This window comes from Protopterus annectens, chromosome 11.part0 (assembly GCF_019279795.1).
Source record: "Protopterus annectens isolate FY-2018-M chromosome 11.part0, PAN1.0, whole genome shotgun sequence".
NCBI lineage: Eukaryota > Metazoa > Chordata > Ceratodontiformes > Protopteridae > Protopterus > Protopterus annectens.
The window spans coordinates 1,550,726,654-1,550,749,393 of NC_056745.1; the positions used below are offsets into that span (position 1 = coordinate 1,550,726,654).

Consider the following 22,740-nt stretch of genomic DNA (forward strand, 5'->3'; position numbering starts at 1 on the left):
GGGCCTGTAATTCAGATACCCTTCTAGCTGAAGTGATTGCTAAAAGGAAAGTTGTTTTCCAAGAAAGAAATTTTAAATCTGCAGTAGCAGCTGGCTGGAAAGGAAGTAGAGTGAGTTCCTCCAAAACAAAGTTAAGGTCCCAGGCTGGGGTTGGAGCTCTCCCGGGTGGTCTCAAATTTCTGGCCCCTCTGAGGAACTGCTTGAGCAGTGGATGAGAGAAGAGGGGAGGTTCTGCGCTACAATGGGCTGAAATGGCTGAGGCGTGGATTTTAATGGAGGAAAAAGACAGGCCCTTGTGAAGCATCTCCGTTAAGTACTGTAAAATCTGAGGTAAATTGGGCGCTACTGTGCTCATCCCTTGAGATTGGTTCCAGGCACAGAATCTTTTCCATTTTCCAGCATAAGATTTTCTAGTACTAGGCCTCCTTGCCTCTAAAATGATATCCATCACAGGTTTACTGAGGGATGGTAGAGGAGAGGTTATGTAATTGGCCAGGCTGCAAGGTTCAGTGTTAGAAGCTGAGGGTGAGACAACAGGGAAGGAGTCTGAGGCAGGTGCCATGGGGATAACCATGACACACTGCACAGGACGGGGGTACCAGTGTTGGCATGGCCAGTCTGGAGCAATCAAAATCATCCTTGGTTTGTCCTGTTTCATTTTTAGTAGTACTTTGGAAAGCAGAGCCAAAGGTTGGAAAGGCATAAACTGATAGGCATTTCCAGCTGAAGGACAGAGCATCCACTTTCCAGGCTTGCTTGTGGGGAGTCCTTGTGCAAAATTTGTCCAATTGGTAGTTCTGGGGAGAGGCAAATAGGTCTATATCTGGGCTCCCTGTTTGCTTGTCAACATTCTGAAAATCCTTGGTTCCAGTTTCCACTCGTGTGGGTCCATGAGGTTTCTGCTTAGCCCATCTGTCAGTGTATTTAACTTTTCTGGCAGGAATTGAGCTTGTAGGTGCACCTGGTAGCTCAAGGCTGTGTTCCACAATACCATGGCTAGTCTGCAGAGGGGGTAAGAATGTGTACACCCCTGCTTGTTTATGTACCACATAACAGTAGTGTTGTCTGTCTTTACCATAAGTTGTCCTGGAAGAATGTGGTATTTGAAGGCTGTTAAAGCATTCTGTACAGCTAACATGTCTTTTTGATTGATATACAGGTGCATTTGACTTGGGTTCCATTTGCCCTGAATGCACTTCCCTGCCAGGTGAGCCCCCCGTGCATAGTCTGATGCGTCTGTTGTTAGGGTTTGGGCTGGGGGGGGTGTTAAAGGTAGTCCCTTGTTTTGGTGGCAGGCCTCTGCCTACCAAAGGAATTCTAGGCGTAGGCAAGGTATGATAGCAATCATTGCTTCTAGATCCTGAGAATGTTGACACCACAGGCTTTTTAGATACCACTGTAGTTTCCTCATATGCAGTCTTGCATATGGAATTAGAAGAATGCAGGAGGCCATGAACCCCAAGGCTTGCAGTATTTGTCTTGCAGATAGCAAGGTTTTTGTGGCCAATTGTTTTAAGTAGGTTGTCAAACGAATTTGTTTCTCGGGCGTGAGGTAAGGCATCTGGGAAGTTGTATTCAAGCTTGCTCCCAGGAATATAATTTGTTGACAGGGTACCAGGTGTAATTTCTTTTCGTTTATGGTGTACCCCAGACAAGTTAGAACCCTTTGTACAAAGGCCAGATAATTCAAAAAGTATGTCCTGGCTGTCTGCCTGAATTAGACAATCGTCCAGGAATGGGTATATTTGAATATTTCTTTGCCTGCAAAATGCAATAACTGGAGTTAGGCACTTTGTGAATACCCTGGGTGCATTAGATAAGCCAAAGGGCAGTGCAGAGAACTGAGAGTGCGTGTAGCCTGCTTTGAAGAGTAGGTATCTTCTGCAAGATTCCCTGATTGGAATTTGCAGATATGCTTCTTTTAAATCTAGTGTTGCCAACCAGGCATCTTTGCCTAGCATAGGAAGTAATTGGTGAAGAGTCAGCATCTTGAATTCTGGAATCTCCAAAAAGGTGTTTAGAGTAGACAGGTCCAGGATAGGACACCAGGAATTGTCTTTTCTGTGTACCAGGAAAAGTTATGAGTAGAAACCTTGTCCCTTTTCCTCTTCCGGTACCAGCTGAATAGCCCCCATACTTGAGAGAAAGTACTTGTTTTTGGGACTCTGCCCACTGATTTGGGGGTAGGTCCGGCCACCCGCTTGGTGTTGGCAACGTGTGGAAGTAAAATCTGTATCCCTGGGACACTATATTTAAAACCCATTTGTCCTGTGTAATGGGCTCCCAGTTCTTTGCATGAAGAGCAATCTTTCCCCCCAAAAGGGCAGTCAGTTGATAAGTCCTTGGAAATTTTAAACGGAAGTCATTGAGACAGTTTACCATAGAGGGGAGTCTTATTACTCCCAGATTTGGAAGTGGAGGCCCCCCCACTGCTTAGTCCTGTGTGTCCCCTGAGACCTGGGGCTTTTGCTGTGTCTGGGTTTGGCTTGAAAAGACCTGGAAGGGGCTGGAAAGGACCAATTCTTAGAGGGCCAGTGCCTACTAAATCTAGGAGGCTGAACTTGTAAGAAATCGTTAACAGTTTGCATAGATTTAGCTTTATCTTCCATCTTTTTAAGAACTTCCTCAGCCTTGTTGCCAAACAGGTGGTCCTGATTTAAGGGAGCATCCAACAATTTAGGTTTAACATTATCAGGTAAGGATTGCTCCTTTAGCCAAGCATGCCTTCTGAGCACAGACCCAGTACCAGCAGCCCTGCAAGAGGCCTCTAATGAATCAAAACCACATTGCAAAGTATGTTTTCCAACTTGTTCAGCAGAATGCATTAAATCCTGTAATTCTTTATTTTCCACACAGTCAGGAATCAACATCATTTTCTGTTTAAGCACTCCAATAACATGTTGCTGATGCTTCAACATATGAAACTGGCAGTTTAAAGCCCTAATGGCCAAGGTTGCAGAAGTGTAAACCTTCTTACCCTATCAATCCAGTGCCTGGGAGTCTCTATCAGAAGGGGTAGGATTTTTAGCAGTAGAAGCCTTAATGCCCTTGGGCCCCTGTGAAATAGTCTCTGGATCCACAATAGGATTTTTAAAAAGGAACGTGTGTGACTCAGGGACCCTGTATTATCTGTCAGGTTTTCTGGGAGCAGAAGGCAAGGAATCAGGGGCCAAACTAGATTCCGAAAAAGCATCATCAACAATGTCTAGTACAGGAGGAATATCTAAAGGCCTATGCTGAGGTGCGAGTAAGAAATTTTTAAGCCTCTTGTTTGAAATAGAAAAATCCTGGCTTTCCCAGTGGAAATGCTCCCTTAGAGTATGCAAGGTTTCCCCAAAAGAAAAATCATTCGGAGGGGAAGCAGAGGGAATGGAGTCCTCTGCATCAGAATCCTCTAAAGTAGATAAGGGCAAATCCAGATCATCAAAAGAATCAGAAAAAACAGAATCTTGGTCAGAAGATTCATAAACAACTTAAGTCCTAGGCCTCTTAGAAAGGGGGGGGGGGTTGCCTACCCCTGATTAGAGTTATTAAATCTTCAGCCATTCTTATCATTTGTTTTTTAGGCATAGAGGCCTGAGCATGTGGCCTGGGCATCGTTTTTTAGACATGGTTCGAGATTTAGGCCCAAGTGAAGAAGGAGGCTTCGGTTTAATATGCAAGTCCATAGGCCTGAATACACCCTCAAAAGCCAGTGCCTGCACAGCAGCTCCAGACCCATCCAAAGTAGAGACATCTGCGGGTTCCATAGCTGAAGCATCTCCAAATGAGTCTCAGTAGAGGCCTGTGAATCAGAAGTAGTGGGTATCAGGGGCTGCGAAAGCACCTCACTGAGTACCGGCGAACTGGCGACTGGCTTAGGAGTAGCGTCGTCATCAGTTTTGGACCTTGGCGGCCTGTCTCTGTCTTTATCTTTGCATTTTATCGGAATCCCAGTAGTCTGATGGCTAACCAACGACATTTCTGGATAATTAAACCAAGAACCGAAATATTTAGAGGCGAAAATATACGGACGACAGACAGTGCACTGATAAAATAAAGCACAAAACCGACGGCAAGGTATGTCGTGATCAGGGCCTAGGCAAAGAATACAGTACGGATGAAAATCTTTATGAGGGGCAAGGTATGTCGTGATCAGGGCCTAGGCAAAGAATACAGTACAGATGAAAATCTTTATGAGGTATTTGCTTTCCACTAGTAATGCAATTAATGTTTACTGACATCGGTAAGGAGCAAGAAAAAGTTTCCCCAACGGGGTCCTTAGCTTTAGTTGAAGACTTTGGTTCTGAAACTCGAAAACGAAAATTTCAGGAGTTGGCCGACCGGCACTTGCGAACTGCTTCTGCTTTGGGTACCGCATGGCAAGAAAGATTGATATAATGCCATCGGCTGCATGTTTTATACCCCTGAAGACCTGACGTCATGGAAGAAGGGACAGCAACTGACGCAGGACCCAAGACTTTGTTAATCAGGCCGACTGAGGGCTACCTGCAAGCAGATAACCCAAATGTAATGACTGCAACAGTGAAACACGAAGAACATCTTCCAGTTTCCTCTCTGCCTAAGGATTTCCACAATGTCTGAGAATGAAACATCTTCAGAGGATGACCATGGGGACCCTTCAGAGTCATCCAAGTCCGTGTGAGATATGACAGACTCAGGGGAGTCCACGTTTCCTATTACATTTTTTCTTCCTGGGAACCTCTTCTGAGGCATGCTCAGGAGAGTTCTCGGAAGAGGAGGGGTCACCCTGTGGGGCATCGGTTCCAGACGCTTGGGACGGAGAGAAGGATCCGAAGCAGACACCGGTATTGAAGGGGATGGAACCAATGGAGCCCAGGGTAAGGCTGTCTCGGTGCACAGCGAACTCATCACCTCGAAGGCGCCGTGATCCGGAACGGAGGGAGGCTCCAGCTCCGAAGAGACTGGAGACCTACTCCACACCAAAGACGATGGCTCCGAGGCAGAGAGCGGGGTTGGACAAGGGTCCGATGTTACTTCCCCCCTCTGAGCCGACGAGGGAGTCTCGGCACCCAAACCCTCGACGGAGCGCACTGTCGAGAAGGTCGGAGTGAATGTCGGAACAGACAAGGCAAGGGTTGTCAGAACAGACAGTTTCACCATTACTACTTCCATGCACTCCGGCTTCGAAAGTACAGTTTTGTACCTATCATAAATGTAGATGTTCGAAGATCCACATTGCTGCAGTCATAACCTGTGGGTAGTCCGCTGTCCTCGGTCGGCCCGAATACCAAAGTGTTAGGCTGGCGTCGGTCATGGTCGCTTAGATCTGACGTCAGTACGCCATGGTATTAAAGCGCATGACCGACGTCATATCCTCAGTCTTTCTTGCCCCAGATGTCAGAAGGCCCTAAAAAGAAAGGCCATAGCCAAAAACAGAAAAACCTCCAAAACCCATGTACAAACAATATTTACAACCCAAACCATACAACCACTCCAAACTACAGAGGGAAGGAGGGAGGGAATTGGACTGCAGCAATGTGGATCTTGAACATCTACATTTATGGTAGGTACAAAACTGTACTATGTTCTTCATCTCACATTGCTGCAGTCATAACCTGTGGGTAGAATCCCAAAGCAAAGGTAAAGGGAGGTTGGCAAAATCATAAAGCATTGGGAGCTGCTAACATGCCCTGTAAGACTGCAGTGGCAAACCCAGCCCTAGATTTGGAATAAAGTAGGAGATGGTAATGTTTAGAAAAAGTGTGCACTGAACTCCAAGTAGCTGCTTCCAAAATATCTTTAGTAGCTACACCCCTTAAAAAAGCAGTAGAAGTGGCAGTAGCCCTAGTGGAATGAGGTCTGATTCCAGCGGAATCTCCTTACCATGATGAGAATAACACAAAGCAATACAATGGCCAATCCACTTAGAAATAGTTTGTTTTGAAACAGGTTTCCCCTGAGAGCCCAAAGCAAAAGAAACAAATAACTGTTGAGACTGTCTGAACCCTTTAGTCTTGCTCAAATAATAACGCAACTGCCTGTGAATATCCAAAGTGTGCAAAATTTTCTCCCCTTTATTTTGGGGATCAGCATAAAAAGTAGGCAAATGAATAGATTGGTTCAAGGCCACATTTGAAACCACTTTAGGCATAAAAGTAGGGTTAGTACGCAGAGATACCCTATCCTTATGAAAAATCATGAAGGGTTCAACTGCCATTAGAGCCTGTAATTCAGATACCCTTCTAGCAGACGTAATGGCCAACAAAAAAGCAGTCTTCCAAGACAAAAACTTCAACTCAGATGTAGCTGCAGGTTCAAAAGGAGGTAAAGTAAGTTTTTCCAACACAAAATTGAGATCCCAGGAAGGAGTAGGAGCTCTACGCGGGGGTCTTATGTTATTTGCCCCTCTAAGGAATTGCTTAAACAAAGGATGAGAGAATAATGGTGGGTCACAGTCATAGTGAGCAGAAATGGCTGCAGCATGAACTTTTACAGAGGAGAAAGACAAACCCTTGTCTAATAATTCTGCAAGATATTGAAGTGAAACACTCAAATTAGGCCTGGAAACATCAAAGCTCTTTGCTTTGCTCCAAATAAAAAATCTCCTCCATTTATCAGCATAAACTTTCCTTGTACTAGGCCTTCTGGCCTCCAAAATGACATTCAAAACTTGTTGAGGAAGCTGCGACCCTCCAGATTCTAGAACAGAATATGCCAGGCTGTCAGATGCAGGGACTGTATCCTGACATTGAGGAAATGATTGCCTGCCTGAGACAAAAGGTGTGGAATTGAAGGCAAAGGCCAAGGAGGCTCCCGTACTAAACTCCTCAGCAGAGGGTACCAGTGCTGCCGAGGCCAATCTGGAGCTATTAGAATCATGGAGGGCTTGTCCTGTCTGACCTTCAAGAGCACCTTGGAAAGGAGAGGCAGAGGAGGAAAGGCATAGACGTGAAGATTGCTCCAACTGAATGATAGAGCATCCACTTTCCAAGCTGTTGGATGAAACATCTTTGTGCAAAACTTTGGCAACTGGAAATTTAGTGGAGAAGCGAACAGATCTATGTCTGGAGTCCCCCATATCACTGTCAACTGTCGAAATACCTGAGGATCCAACTTCCACTCGTGGGGATCCACCATCTGTCTGCTCAAAACATCTGCTAAGGAGTTCTGTGCTCCTGGCAGAAACCTTGCCCGAAGAGTGAGGTGCAAACTGAGAGCAGTCTCCCACAAAATCATAGCTTGTCTGCAAAGAGGGTACGAATGGGTTCCCCTTGCTTGTTGATGTACCACATGACAGTTGTGTTGTCTGTTTGAATCAACACTTGTCCTGGGTGAAGTAGATCCTTGAAAGCCATCAATGCAAATTGGACTGCTAACATCTCCTTCAAGTTGATATGTAAATGTTGAAGTCTGGCAGGCCACGTGTCTTGAACCCATTTTCCATTGAGGTGTGCTCCCCAAGCCTTGTCTGAGGCATCTGTCATTAAGATCTGACTCCTCTGGTCGGGTCACAGAGAGTCCCTTGTTTAGGTGACATTCCTGAGCCCACCACAAAAATTCCTTTTGAATGCAAGGTATTATCTGAATGACAGTGTCCAGATCGTGGCAGTGTTAGCCCATACACTTTTGAGATACCATTGTAGCTTCCTCATATGCAGTTTGGCATTGGGAAGCACCAGAATACAAGATGCCATGAACCCCAAGGCTTGAAGGACTGTCCTTGCAGTCAGCCTGGACCGTAGAGACAATTGTTGGAAGTAAAGTGTAAGATTTCTTTGCTTGTCCGGGGTCAAAAAAGCCATCTGGGAGGCTGTATTCAGTCTCACACCCAGAAAGCACATGTCCTGAGAGGGTACTAGACTGGACTTTGTTTCGTTCACAGAATACCCTAGGCACCTTAACACTGCCATAACATACTGTAGATGGTGAAGTAGCTTGTTTTGTCTTGAGCAAGAATCAGGCAATCGTCCAAATAAGGATAAATTTGTATTCCTCTTAACCTTAAGAAGGCTATCACCGAGCCAGAACCTTTGTGAACACCCTGGGCGCAGTAGATAAGCCAAAGGGCAATGCAGAGAACTGATAATGTAAAGTCCCAGCCAAAACGCAGGAATCTCCTGCAACTGGGCCTGATAGGAATATGAAGATAAGCCTCTTTGAGATCCAGAGTTACCATCCAGTGATCTTTGCCCAACAGAGGCAGAAGTTGTTGCAACGTCAACATTTTGAATTTTGGAATGTCCAGGTATGTGTTGAGAATAGATAAATCCAAAATTGGCCTCCAAGTGTTTCCTTTCTTTGGTACAAGAAACAGGCGAGAATAAAATCCTAGGCCCACTTCTGACAGAGGGACCTGCTGTATAGCCCCATTTGAAGAAGTAAAGAAATCTGTTTGTGAGCCTCCACCCTTTGCTGAGGAGGAACGTCTGGCATGCCTTTGAAAGGAGGCAATGTGTGGAAATAAAACTTGTAGCCTCGGTCTATAATGTCCAACACCCATTTGTCCTGGGTGACTAAAAGCCAGTTTTGCCTGAAGAGTGCCAACTTTCCTCCCAGAGGAGCTGCCAGACAGGAAGGATCTGGCAGCTGAAGATGCAGGTCATTGGGTCTGTTTATGAAAGGACTGGCCCCTGCCCTCACCTGTAGATTGTGCCGGGGAACTCCACGTTCTAGGCCGGACAGAACCCTGAGTTCTGCCCCTACCACGTCTAGATCTGCCCCTAGACTGTAAATCAGATGAAGGGTAGGCCCATCCCTTAGTAGGCCAATTTCTGCTAAACTTAGGGGGCTGCACCTGCAAAAAATCCTTAACAGTCTGCATAGACTTAGCTTTGTCTTCCATTTTCTTTAAGACTGACTCCACAGGAGAACCAAACAAAACTTCAGACTGCAGAGGAGCATCCAAAATTCGAGCTTTAACATGCTCTGACAAGTTCTGATCCTTAAGCCAGGCGTGCCTACGAATAACTGATCCAGTGGCAGCCACCCTGGAAGAAGCCTGTAAAGCATCGAAACCACACTGCAAAGAATGCTTACCCACCTGATCAGAGGCATGAACCAAATCCTGTAATTCCTTACACTCTATGCCCTCTGCCAAAGCATCTACCTTAGATTTTAACTGAGTAAGGAGAAAATTCTGGTACTTCAACATATGAAACTGGCAATTCAAAGCCCTCATTGCTAGAGTGGAAGAGGTATACACTTTTTTACCCCACCTATCCAAAGCTCTAGAATCTTTATCCATAGGAACTGGATTCTTTACAATAGAAGCCCTGACACCCTTAGGTCCCTGGCTAACAGTTTCTGGGTCAGCCCTTGGGCTCTTATACAGATATTTATGAGCCTCTGGCACTCTGTAATACCTATCTGGTTTAACTGGCGCAGGAGGCAAAGAGTCTGGATTAAGGGAAGCCTCAGAGAAAACATCCTGAACAACATCCAAAACAGGGGGTATAGCCAAGGGCCGATGTTGTGGTAAAAACAAAAATTCCCTAAGCCTCTTTCGGGAATCTGAGAAATCCTGACCTTCCCATTTAAAATGCTCCCTCATAGAATGCAGGGTTTCTGAAAAAGAAAAATCCTCTGGAGGAGAAGCAGAAGGACTGGAATCCTCTGCGTCTGAATCAGAATAAGGAGGAAAATCCTGAATGTCTTCAGCCGAAAACTCTGAGTAATCTGAAGCATGTTCCAAACTTTCCACCTCTGGCTCCACCCTAGGCCTCTTATCTGGAGGGGGCATAGAACCCCTAATTAAGGAAATCAAATCTTCTGCCATTTTAAGCATATGTTTTTTAGGTACAGAACTTGCAGAACTAGGACTGACACCAGAGGAAGACAAACCAGGCCTGACCTTGGAAGGTACCTTAGAGACAGAAGGGGAAGGCCTAACCACCTTATGCAAAGAAGGGAGTACAGCAACCTGAGAGGCCCCCTCAGCCTGACCAGACTCCTGAGAGGCCACATCTTGCAAAATTAACGGCTCCCCCTGAGACTCAGCTGAAACCTCGGCTGGATCCACAGATTCCACCGTAGTTTCTAAAGAACCGGCGTCTGGAACGGACGACTCATCCTGCTTGGACTTTAACGATTTTTCCTTGCGCTTCTTAGCGGTAGCGGCGCCGGAGGATCCGACGGCATATTGTAATTGCACCGCTCAAGACAAGCCTAGCGCAATCTAACCTACGCTTAATGGTGCGCTTATTAAATCTAGCACAAAGCGACACCGACTCACGCCGTGCTCAGGCCCCAAACAAGGAATACAGAGAGAGTGGTAATCCCTATGCGGTATCTGTTTCCCACAAGAAATACAATTATTCACTTTTTCTGACATCCGGAATTAACTGAGGCAAGAAAAAACAAAAATATTCCCCAACGGGGTACTTAGCCCAACTTGGTTTCTGGTCTGAAACTCAGAATCCGAAAATTTCAGAACGCCGAACGGCACTTGCAAACGCTGCTTCTGCTTCGGACCATGCGGCAAGAAAGACTGAGGATATGACGTCGGTCATGCGCTTTAATACCATGGCGTACTGACGTCAGATCTAAGCGACCATGACCGACGCCAGTCTAACACTTTGGTATTCGGGCCGACCGATGACAGCGGACTACCCACAGGTTATGACTGCAGCAATGTGAGATGAAGAACATCTAGAAGCAGTTGGAGGAGGAATAGAGACAGCGACTGGATCGGATAACGACGCCAATTCCTTCTGGACTGGGCCCGACAACAACTGAGCAAATACCCGTGTTTTGAGCAGCCTCTTCACCATTCTCTCCATATCATCATCTGTTAAACTCCTGGATGATCGACAGGAGTGAGCAGAGGACTGGTGACTACCTGCCACTGACTGCAAAAGTGGAGATTGAGGCACAGATCTCACTGGGTCCAAAGAAGGAGATCTTGATCTTTTTTTGAGTCTGGGATGGCTCCGAAGCCACAGATGGAGTTGCCGGAGAAGAGGACTCTTTGGAGCCAACAATCCGGTCCAAACGGTCAGAAGATTTTGATTTTGTCAGCACTGAAGGTGGAGCCGACGAAGATGCCAGTTTGTCATCACATTTTTTAGAAGGCTGAGTATCCGATGCAAACTCAACCTGAGGTTTCAATAACCCTCTCAATATCAGTTTGTTGCACCTCTCCTGCAAAACCCGTGCACTAAAGGCATGACAGAGCATGAGTCCTGCAGGTGGACCGCACCTAAACAATAAACACAACTCGTGTGCCTATCCGTAAGGGATATTTTTTGGCAACACGAGTCGCATTTCTTAAATCCTGACTGCTTTGTAGGTTCTTTAGACATCATAAACACAAAGAGGGAAACAACAATAAAGTTTTTTTTGTTTTGTTTTTTATAAAGAAAAGAGGGAAAGAAGAGGAGAGGGTAGCCTCTAAGTTAAATGGCTACTGCTCCCAAAGAGAGAAAGCCTCTAACTAAAGCGGCTTCTCCCTAAGTAGCAAAGAGGGGAAAAGGACAAGACAACAACCTTCAAGAAAAGAAGGGGCCGCTGACAACATACAGAAAAAAGGCTTGAGAGAAACGATGGCCTGAGAACAGCAAACAACAACTGTAACGAGGACGGGGAGATAAAAAGGGGAAACTCTAAACTCCAAGCAGATTTAGCCTAAACAAATAGCAATTTTGACAGAATAAATAGCAATTTTTACAGAAAAAAATTCACTACCTAGCCTGAGCCAGCAGAAGACAATCTCGATGCTGCAAGCGGTAAACAAGATCTGGGTAGCTACCGCTATGCATGATGGGATGAGGGGCTAGCCTCGAGCCAGTAAGGACTCTTCAAACTTTAGAAGTGGCCGAGTCGGAGCACAGATCAGCTCCGAACCCAACCAGAAAGAAGGAAGGCAAGAAGAAGGAAGGCGAGATGGACAACATAACATTATGCATTTACATGCACATGCCCGTGAGCTCCACCCCCACCCAAAAAAAAACCACAGTATTTCATACACAGTAATCAATACGAAAACAAAATCACTGGACACCAGTTTCATACCTTGATTTCCTAGAATGGTCTTCCTCCTAAAGAAGAAAAAAAGGGGGAAAAAACATCACATTTAAACAACCTTTCACCCAATGGAGAAGAAAAGATAAAAGATGAGAATATGAAAATGCTTACTTGCTTTTGACCTCTGACTTGGATACAATGCACTTGGGTTCGTTGTACTGAAATGTCACAATTACAGTGGGGTATATCTGTCGGGGGTACTGAGCAGCAGCATTTCCATGTTTCAGTTCATACACATAAAACTAGGTGGGAGAAATCAGAAAACATTTCATCAAAAAGCACAAAACAGAAGGCAGGCAAAAAGAAAATTCTGCCTACCTCCAAGGATACCTATCTTACTACAGTCCCAACTTCTAACAGTTTACTTTAGTGCTTAAGACTGTGAGATGTGAATAGGTTATGAAAAGCAGACAACTCTGTTGATGAAAGCATGACACCTGGTAAATAACTTACTTGATCAAGGTAAACTTTGCAAGTTATCCCCTCACATTAGCAACTATGTCTAGAGATCTTAATTCAATAACAATTTTGTTAAAGGATCTCACATGTGACATTTACTGGTTGCAGTTGTAATTAAAGGAAAGAAAATTTACTACATCACAAAGAATACTTAATGAAATAGATGGTTTGATAATAAAACACATCTTCTTCTTCTTAAGTAAAATAAATACCAGCATCTGGTAACATAAAATACATAACGTGGATATCACATTGTACAGGAATATATCAGAATAGACAAAATTCTGAATACGGTCCTAACAAAGGTGGGAAAGACCTGGTATCCAGGTGAGGATGTTATTAACCAACAGTATTTCACAACTGTTTGATTTACAGGGTTGGTGGGCAAATGCTAAGACGACAAATGCAGCTGACCTCCTGGAAGAAAGTACAGTTGTGTACACTTACCATAAATGTAGATGTTCGAGTGTATTCACAGTTGCAGTCATTACATTTGGGTTATCTGCTTGCAGGTAGCCCTCAGTCGGCCTGATTAACAAAGTCTTGGGTCCTGTGTCGGTTGCTGTCCCTTCTTCCATGCCGTCAGGTCGTCAGGGGTATAAAACATGCAGCCGACGCCATTACATCAGTTTTTCTTGCTCCAGATGTCAGGTGCCCCCCTAATGGGAAGCAAAGGAAGCAATTAAATATAAAAGTACAATGATATACCTCCAACAAAAAAGCAAATACATCAAAAAGCTTTTAAGCATAATAAAGGAAAGTAGAGGTATAACCAAAAGAAGTTAGGGGGTTGGAGGGAGGGTAACCAGGACTGCAACAGTGAATACATTCGAACATCTACATTTATATAAGTGTACACAACTGTACTATGTTCTTCGTGTTTCACTGTTACAGTCACTACATTTGAGTAGATTCCCAAAGCTATGGCTGGGAGGAGGAATTTAAACAGCATTAGGAGCAGCTATAAGCCCCTGCAAGACTGCAGTGGCAAAGCCAGCTCTGGATTTAGAGAAAATTGTCAAAAGATAATGCTTGGTGAAAGTATGTACAGAACTCCAGGTAGCAGCTTCTAGGATGTCCCTGGTAGGGATGCCTCTGAAAAAGGCTGTAGAGGTAGATGCAGCCCTGGTGGAGTGAGGTCTGATCCCCGGGGGGATAGGATTGCCATGGTGCTTATAGCAGAAATTAATGCAATGGCCCATCCATTTAGAAATGGTTTGCTTTGAAATAGCCTTCCCCTTTGCCCGTGCAGCAAATGCCACCAGCAGTTGTTCAGATTTCCTTTGAGGTTTAGTCCTGTCCAAGTAGAATCAAAGTTGTCTGTGCACATCTAAGGAATGCAGTATCCGTTCCCCTTTGTTCTGTAGACTGGGAAAGAAGGTTGGCTAATGAATGGACTGATTAAGAGCCACACTGGATATCACCTTGGGCATGAAGGATGGATTTGGTCTGAGGGACACCCTGTCCACATGAAAGATGATGAAAGACTCCACTGCCATGAGGGCTTGTAATTCAGATACCCTTCTAGCTGAAGTGATTGCTAAAAGGAAAGCTGTTTTCCAAGAAAGAAATTTAAGTCCGTAGTAGCAGCTGGCTCGAAAGGAGGTAGAGTGAGTTATTCCAAAACAAAGTTAAGGTCCCAGGCAGGGGTTGGAGCTCTCCTGGGTGGTCTCAAAATTTTGGCCCCTCTGAGGAACTGCTTGAGCAGTGGATGAGAGAAGAGGGGAGGTTCTGTGTTATAATGAGCTGAAATGACTGAGGCGCAGATTTTAATGGAGGAAAAAGACAGGCCCTTTGTGAAGCATCTCAGTTAAGTACTGTAAAATCTGAGGTAAATTGGGCGTTGTTGTGCTCATCCCTTGAGATTGGTTCCAGGCACAGAATCTTTTCCATTTTTCAGCATAAGATTTTCTAGTGCTGGGCCTCCTTGCCTCTAAAATGATATCCATCACAGGTTTACTGAGGGATGGTAAAGGAGAGATTAGGTAATTAGCCGGGCTGCAAGGTTCAGTGTTAGAAGCTGAGGGAGCAGAATCTGGTTCTCCTGCAGGGAAAACAGGGAAGGAGTCTGAGGCAAGTGTCATGTGGATAACATGACACACTGCGCAGGAGGGGGTACCAGTGTTGGCGTGGCCAGTCTGGAGTAATCAAAATCATCCTTGATTTGTACTGTTTGATTTTTAGTAGTACTCTGGAGAGCAGAGGCAGAGGGGGGGGGGGGGCATAGACTGATAGGTTTTTCCAGCTGAAGGACAGAGCATCCACTTTCCAGACTTGTTTGTGAGGAGTCCTTGTGCAACATTTGTCCAATTGGTAGTTATGGGGAGAGGCAAATAGGTCTATATCTGGGCTCCCCCATTTTCTTGTCAACATTCTGAAAATCCTTGGTTCCAGTTTCCACTCGTGTGGGTCCATGAGTTTTCTGCTTAGTCTGTCTGCCAGTGTATTTAATTTTGCTGGCAGGAATTGAGCTTGTAGGTGCACATGGTAGCTCAAGGCTGTGTTCCACAATGCCATGGCTAGTCTGCAGAGGGGGTTACAATGTGTACACCCCTGCTTGTTTATGTACCACACAACAGTGGTGGTGTCCGTCTTTACCATTAGTTGTCCTGGAAGAATGTGGTCCTTAAAGGCTGTCAGAGCATTCTGTACAGCTAACATTTCTTTCTGACTGATACGCAGGCGCATTTGACTTGGGTTCCATTTGCCCTGAATGAACTTCCCTGCCAGGTGAGCCCTCCATGCATAGTCTGATGCGTCTGTTAGGGTTTGGTTGGCAGGAGGTGGTGTGAAAGGTAGTCCCTTGTTTTGGTGGCAGGCCTCTGCCCACCGAAGGAACTCTAGGAGTAGGTAAGGTATGATAGAAATCATTGCTTCAAGATCATGGGAACACCATAGGCTTTTTAGATATCACTGTAGTTTCCTCATATGCAGTCTTGCATATGGAATTAAAAGAATGCAGGAGGCCATGAACCCCAAGGCTTGCAGAATTTGTCTTGCAGATAGCACAGTTTCTGTGGCCACTTTTTTGAAGTAGGTTGTCAAATGAATTTATTTCTATGGCGTGATGTAAGCCATCTGGGAAGTTATATTCAAGGTTTCTCCCAAGAATATAATTTGTGGACAGGGTACCAAGGTGTGACTTCTTTTCGTTTATGGTGTACCCCAGACAGGTTAGAACCCTTTGTACAAAGGGCCAGATGATTCAGAAGTATGTCCTGGCTTTCTGCCCGAATTAGACAATCATCCAGGTATGGGTATATTTGAATATTTCTTTGCCTGCAAAATGCAATAATTGAAGCTAGGCACTTTGTGAATACCCTGGGGGCAGCAGATAAGTCAAAGGGCAGTGCAGAGAACTGATGGTGTGCGTGTAGCCTGCTTTGAAGTGAAGGTATCTTCTGCAAGATTCCCAGATTGGGATGTGCACGTATGCTTCTTTTAAATCTAGTGTTGCCAACCAGGCATCTTTGCCTAGCATAGGAAGCAACCGGTGAAGAGTCAGCATCTTGAATTTTGGAATCTCCAAAAAGGTGTTTAGAGTAGACAGGTCCAGGATAGGACCCCATGAATTGTCTTTTCTGGGTACCAGGAAAAGTCTCAAGTAGAAACCTTGTCCCTTTTGCTCTTCTGGTACCAACTGAATAGCCCCCATGCTTAAGAGAGAAAGTACTTGTTTTTGGGCCTCTGCCCACTGATTTGGGGGTAGGTCCAGCCACCCGTTTGGTGATGGCAACGTGTGTAAGTGAAATCTGTATCCCTGGGACACTATATTTAAAACCCATTTGTCCTGGGTAATGAGCTCCCAGTTCTTTGCATAAGAGCAATCTTGCCCCCCAAAGGGGCAGTCAGTTGATAAGTGCTTGGAAATTTTAAAAGGAAGTCATTGAGACAGTTTACCATACGGGGGAGTCTTATTACTCCTAGATTTGGAAGTGGAGGCCCCTCACTGCTTAGTCCTGTGTGTCCCCTGGGACTGAAACTTGGGGTTTCTGCTGTGTCTGGGTTTGGCTTGAGCAGACCTGGAAGGGGTTGGAAAGGTCCAATTTTTAGAGGGCCAGTGCCGACTAAATCTAGGAGGCTGAACTTGTAAGAAATCTTTAACAGTTTGCATAGATTTAGCTTTATCTTCCATCTTTTTAAGAACTTCCTCAGCCTTGTTGCCAAACAGGTGGTCCTGATTTAAGGGAGCATCCAACAATTTAGCTTTAACATGATCAGGTAAAGATTGCTCCTTAAGCCAAGCATGCCTTCTGAGCACAGACCCAGTAACAGCAGCCCTGCAAGAGGCCTCTAATGAATTAAAACCACATTGCAAAGTATGTTTTCCAACCTGTTCAGCAGAATGCATTAAATCCTGTAATTCTTTATTTTCCACACAATCAAGAATCAACATCATTTTCTGTTTAAGCAATCCAATAACAAGTTGCTGATACTTTAACATATGAAACTGGCAGTTTAAAGCCCTGATTGCCAAGGTTGCAGACATGTAAACCTTCTTACCTCATCTATCCAGTGCCCTGGAGTTTCTATCAGAAGGTGCAGGATTTTTAGCAGTAGAAGCCTTAATGCCCTTGGGCCCCTGAGAAAGTCTCTGGATCTGCAATAGGATTTTTAAGAACTTGTGTGACTCAGGGACCCTGTAGTATCTGTCAGGTTTTCTGGGAGCAGGAGGCAAGGAATCAGGAGCCAAACTAGACTCCGAAAAACCATCAACAATGTCTAGTACAGGAGGGATAGCTAAAGACCTATGCTGAGGCAGGAGTAAGAAAATCCTCTTTTTTGAATCAGAAAAATCCTGGCCTTCACAGTGGAAATGCTCCCTCAGAGTATGCAAGGTTTCACCAAAAGAAAAATCCTCTTGAGGGGAAGCAGAGGGAAGAGTCCTCTGCATCAGAATACTCATAAGTAGATAAGGGCAAATCCAGATCATCAAAAGGATCAACTTCAGTCCTAGGCCTCTTAGAAGAGGGGGGGGGGGGTTAGCTACCCCTGATTAGAGTTATTAGATCTTCAGCCATTCTTATTTGTTTTTTAGGCATAGAGAACTGAGCATGTGGCCTGGGCATCGTTTTTTTAGGCATGGTTCGAGATTTAGGCCTAAGTGAAGAAGGAGGCGTCGGTTTAATACGCAAGTCCATAGGCCTGAATACACCCTCAGAAACTGATGCCTGCACAGTGGCTCCAGACCCAACTAAGGTAGAGACATCCGCGGGTTCCATAGTTGAAGCATCTCGCAGCATACAGGACTCCGAATGGGTCTCAGTTGAAGCCTGCGAATCAGAAGTAGCGGGTATCAGGGGCTGCGAAAGCGCCTCACTGAGTGCTGGTGAACTGGCGAGTGGCTTAGGAGAAGTGTCATCAGCAGTTTTGGACCTCGGCGGCCTGTCTCTGTCTTTATCTTTGAGTTTTTTTCGGAATCCCGGTAGATGGATAATTAAACTGAGAATCGAAATATTTAGAGGCGAAATTATACAAACGACGGATAGTGCGCTGATTAAAGCACAAAACCGACAGCAAAGTACATTGTGGTCAGGGCCTAGGCAAGGAATAAAGTAGAAATGAAAATCTTTATGAGGTATTTGCTTTCCACAAGTAATGCAATTATTAACTTTTACTGACATCGCTAAGGAGCAAGAAAAAGTTTCCCCAATGGGGGTACTTAGCTTTAATTGAAGACTTCGGTTCTGAAACTCGAAAATGAAAATTTCAGGAGTCGGCCAACCGGCATTTGTGAACTGCTTCTGCTTTGGGCACTGCACGGCAAGAAAGACTGATGTAATGGCGTCAGCTGCATGTTTTATACCCCTGACGACCTGACGTCATGGAAGAAGGGACAGCAACCGACGCAGGGCCCAAGACTTTGTTAATCAGGCCGACTGAGGGCAACCTGCCAGCAGATTACCCAAATGTAATGACTGCAACAGTGAAATATGAAGAACACCAGTGAACACACTCGAACATCTACATTTATGGTAAGTGTACACAACTGTACTATGTTCTTCGTGTTTCACTGTTACAGTCATTACATTTGGGTAGATTCCCAAAGCTATGGTTGAGGAGGCAAAATTTAGATAGCATTAGGGCCAGCTATAAGGCCCTGCAAGACTGCAGTGGCAAAGCCAGCTCTGGATTTAGAGAAAATTGGCAAATGACAATGCTTGGTAAAAGTATGTACAGAACTCCAGGTAGCAGCTTCTAGGATGTCCCTGGTAGGGATGCCTCTGAGAAAGGCTGTAGAGGTAGATGCAGCCCTGGTGGAGTGAGGTCTGATCCCCTGGGGGATAGGTTTTTCCATGGTGCTTATAGCAGAAATTAATGCAATGGCCTATCCATTTAGAAATGGTTTGCTTTGAAATAGCCTTCGCCTCTGCCCCTGCAGCAAATGCCACCAGCAGTTGTTCAGATTTCCTTTGAGGTTTAGTCCTGTCCAAGTAGAATCTAAGTTGTCTGTGCACATCTAAGGAATGCAGTATCCGTTCCCCTTTGTTCTGTGGATTGGGAAAGAAGGTTGGCAAATGAATGGACTGAATAAGAGCCACACTGTATGCAACCTTGGGCATGAAGGAAAGATTGGTTCTGAGGGGCACCCTGTCCACATGAAAGATGATGAAAGGCTCCACTGCCATAAGGGCCTGTAATTCAGATACCCTTCTAGCTGAAGTGATTGCTAAAAGGAAAGCTGTTTTCCAAGAAAGAAATTTTAAGTATGGAGTAGCAGCTGGCTCGAAAGGAGGTAGAGTGAGTTTCTCCAAAACAAAGTTAAGGTCCCGGGCTGGGGTTGGAGCTCTCCTGGGTGTTCTCAAAATTTTGGCCCCTTTGAGGAACTGCTTGAGCAATGGATGAGAGAAGAGGGGAGGTTCTGTGTTACAATGAGCTGAAATGGCTGAGGCGTGGATTTTAATGGAGGAAAAAGGCAGGCCCTTGGGAAGCATCTCAGTTAAGTATTGTAATATCTGAAGTAAACTGGGCGCTGCTGTCCTCATCCCTTGAGAATGGTTCCAGGCACAGAATCTTTTCCATTTTTCAGCATAAGATTTTCTAGTACTAGGCCTCCTTGCCTCTAAAATGATATCCATCACAGGTTTACTGAGGGATGGTAAAGGAGAGATTAGGTAATTAGCCAGGCTGCAAGGTTCAGTGATAGAAGCTGAGGGTGCAGAATCTGGTTCTCCTGCTAAGACAACAGGGAAGGAGTATAAGGCAGGTGCCATGGAGATGACCGTGACACACTGCACAGGAGGGGGTACCAGTGTTGGCGTGGCCAGTCTAGAGCAATCAAAATCATCATTGGTTTATCCTGTTTGATTTTTAGTAGTACTTTGGAGAGCAGAGGCAGAGGGGGGAAGGCATAGACTGATAGGGTTTTCCAGCTGAAGGACAGGGCATCCATTTTCTAGGCTTGTTTGTGGGGAGTCCTTGTGCAAAATCTGTCCAATTGATAGTTCTGGGTAGAGGCAAACAGGTCTATATCTGGGCTCCCCCACTTGCTTGTCAACATGTTAAAGTCCTTGGTTCCAGTTTCCACTCGTGTGGGTCCATGAGGTTTCTGCTTAGTCCGTCTGCCAGTGTATTTAATTTTCCTGGCAGGAATTGAGCTTGTAGGTGCACTTGGTAGCTCAAGGCTGCGTTCCACAAAACCATGGCTAGTCTGCAGAGGGGGTAAGAATGTGTACCCCCTGCTTGCTTATGTACCACATAACGGTGGTGTTGTCAGTCTTTACCATTAGTTGTCCTGGAAGAATGTGGTCCTTGAAGGCTGTCAGAGCATTCTGTACAGCTAACATATCTTTTTGACTGATATACAAGTGCATTTGACTTGGGTTCCATTTGCCCTGAATGCACTTCCCTGCTAGTTGAGCCACCATGCATAGTCTGATGCATCTGTTGATAGGGTTTGGACGAAAGGGGGTGGTGTGAAAGGTAGTTCCTTGTTTTCGTGGCAGGCCTCTGCCCACCAAAGGAACTCTAGGTGTAGGCAATGTATGATAGGAATCATTGCTTCTAGATCCTGAGAATGGTGACATCATAGGCTTTTTAGATACCACTGTAGTTTCCTCATATGCAGTCTTGCATATGGAATTAGAAGAATGCAGGAGGCCATGAACCAGAAGGCTTGCAGAATTTGTCTTGCAGATAGCTTTCTGTGGCCACTTTTTTGAAGTAGGTTGTCAAATTAATTTATTTCTATGACCTGAGGCAAGCCATCTGGGAAGTTGTATTCAAGCTTGCTCTCAGGAATATAATTTGTTGACAGGGTACCAGGTGTGATTTTTTTTCGTTTATGGTGTACCCCAGACAAGTTAGAGCCCTTTGTACAAAGGCCAGATGATTCAAAAGTATGTCCTGGCTTTCTGCCTGAATTAGACAATTGTCCAGGTATGGGTATATTTTGAATATTTCTTTGCCTGCAAAATGCAATAACTGGAGCTAGGCACTTTGTGAATACCCTGGGCACAGTAGATAAGCCAAAGGGCAGTGCAGAGAACTGATAGCACGTGTAGCTTGCTTTGAAGCTTAGGTATCTTCTGCAAGATTCACTGATTGGGATGTGCAGGTATACTTCTTTTAAATCTAGTGTTGCCAACCAGGCATCTTTGCCTAGCATAGGAAGCAACTGGTGAAGAGTCAGCATCTTGAATTTTGGAATCTCCAAAAAGGTGTTTAGAGTAGACAGGTCCAGGATAGGATGCCATGAATTGTCTTTTCTGTGTACCAGGAAAAGTCTCGAGTAGAAACCTTGTCCCTTTTTCTCTTCTGGTACCAACTGAATAGCCCCCAAAGTTAAGAGAGAAAGTACTTGTTTTTGGACCTCTACCCACTGATTTGGGGGTAGGTTCAGCCAGCCGCTTGGTGTTGGCAACGTGTGGAAGTGAAATCTGTATCCCTGGGACACTATATTTAAAACCCATTTGTCCTGGGTAATGAGCTCCCAGTTCTTTGCATGAAGAGCAATCTTTCCCCCCAAAGGGACAGTCAGTTGATAAGTGCTTGGAAATTTTAAAAGGAAGTCATTGAGACAGTTTACCATAGAGGGGAGTCTTATTATTCCCAGATTTGGAAGTGGAGGCCCCCCACTGCTTAGTCCTGTGTGTCCCCTGGGACTGAAACTTGGGGTTTCTGCTGTGTCTGGGTTTGGCTTGAGAAGACCTGGAAGGGACTGGAAAGGACCAATTTTTAGAGAGCCAGTGCCTACTAAATCTAGGAGGCTGAACTTGTAAGAAATCTTTAACAGTTTGCATAGATTTATCTGGGTCTTCCATCTTATTAAGAACTTCCTCAGCCTTGTTGCCAAACAGACGGTCCTGATTTAAGGGAGCATCCAACAATTTAGCTTTAACATGATCAGGCAAATATTGCTCCTTAAGCCAAGCATGCCTTCAGTCCCAGTAACAGCAGCCCTGCAAGAGGCCTCTAATAAATCAAAACCACATTGCAAAGAACGTTTTCCAACCTGTTCAGCAGAATGCATTAAATCCTGTAATTCTTTATTTTCCACACAGTCAGGAATCAACATCATTTTCTGTTTAAGCAATCCAATAACATGTTGCTGATACTTTTAACATATGAACATATGAAACTGTCTGTTTAAAGCCCTAATGGCCAAGGTTGCAGAAGTGCAAACCTTCTTACCCCCATCTATCCAGCTCCCTGGAGTCTCTATCAGAAGGAGTAGGATTTTTAGCAGTAGAAGCCTTAATGCCCTTGGGCCCCTGTGAAATAGTCCCTGGATCCGCAATAGGAATTTTAAAAAGGAACTTGTGTGACTCAGGGACCCTGTAATGTGTGTCAGGTTTTCTGGGAGCAGGAGGCAAGGAATCAGGGGCCAAACTAGATTCCAAAAAAGTATCATCAACAATGTCTAGTACAGTAGGAATAGTTAAAGGCCTATGCTGAGGCAGGAGTAAGAAATCCCTAAGCCTCTTTTTTCAATCAGAAAAATCCTGGCTTTCCCAATGGAAATGCTCCCTTAGAGTATGCAAGGTTTCACCAAAACAAAAATCCTCTGCAGGGGAAGCAGAGGGAATACAGTCCGCTGCATCAGAATCCTCTAAAGTAGATAAGGGCAAATCCAGATCATCAGAAGAATCAGAAAAATCAGAATCCTGGTCAGAAGATTCATAAACAACTTCAGTCCTAGGCCTCTTAGAAGGGGTGTGTGTGTGTGTGGGGGGGGGGGGGGGGGGGGTTGGCTACCCCTGATTAAAGTTATTAGATCTTCAGCCACTCTTTTTTTAGGCATAGAGGCCTGAACATGTGGCCCGGGTGTCGGTCTTTTAGGCATGGTTCGAGATT

The 22,740-nt window shown here is 45.0% G+C and overlaps 1 protein-coding gene across 1 annotated transcript in view; it reads right to left on the reverse strand.

Moving 5' to 3' along the window:
* The window catches only part of TASOR2 (transcription activation suppressor family member 2), a 2,454,942-nt gene that overhangs the window by 1,980,972 nt on the left and 451,230 nt on the right, over window positions 1-22,740 (reverse strand). Inside the window, exons 7-8 of the mRNA XM_044088824.1 lie at window positions 12,097-12,227; window positions 11,974-11,999 (exon numbers count right to left, since the gene is read on the reverse strand). Coding sequence (XP_043944759.1) covers window positions 11,974-11,999; window positions 12,097-12,227 — 157 coding nt within the window. The remainder of the gene's footprint in view (window positions 1-11,973; window positions 12,000-12,096; window positions 12,228-22,740) is intronic.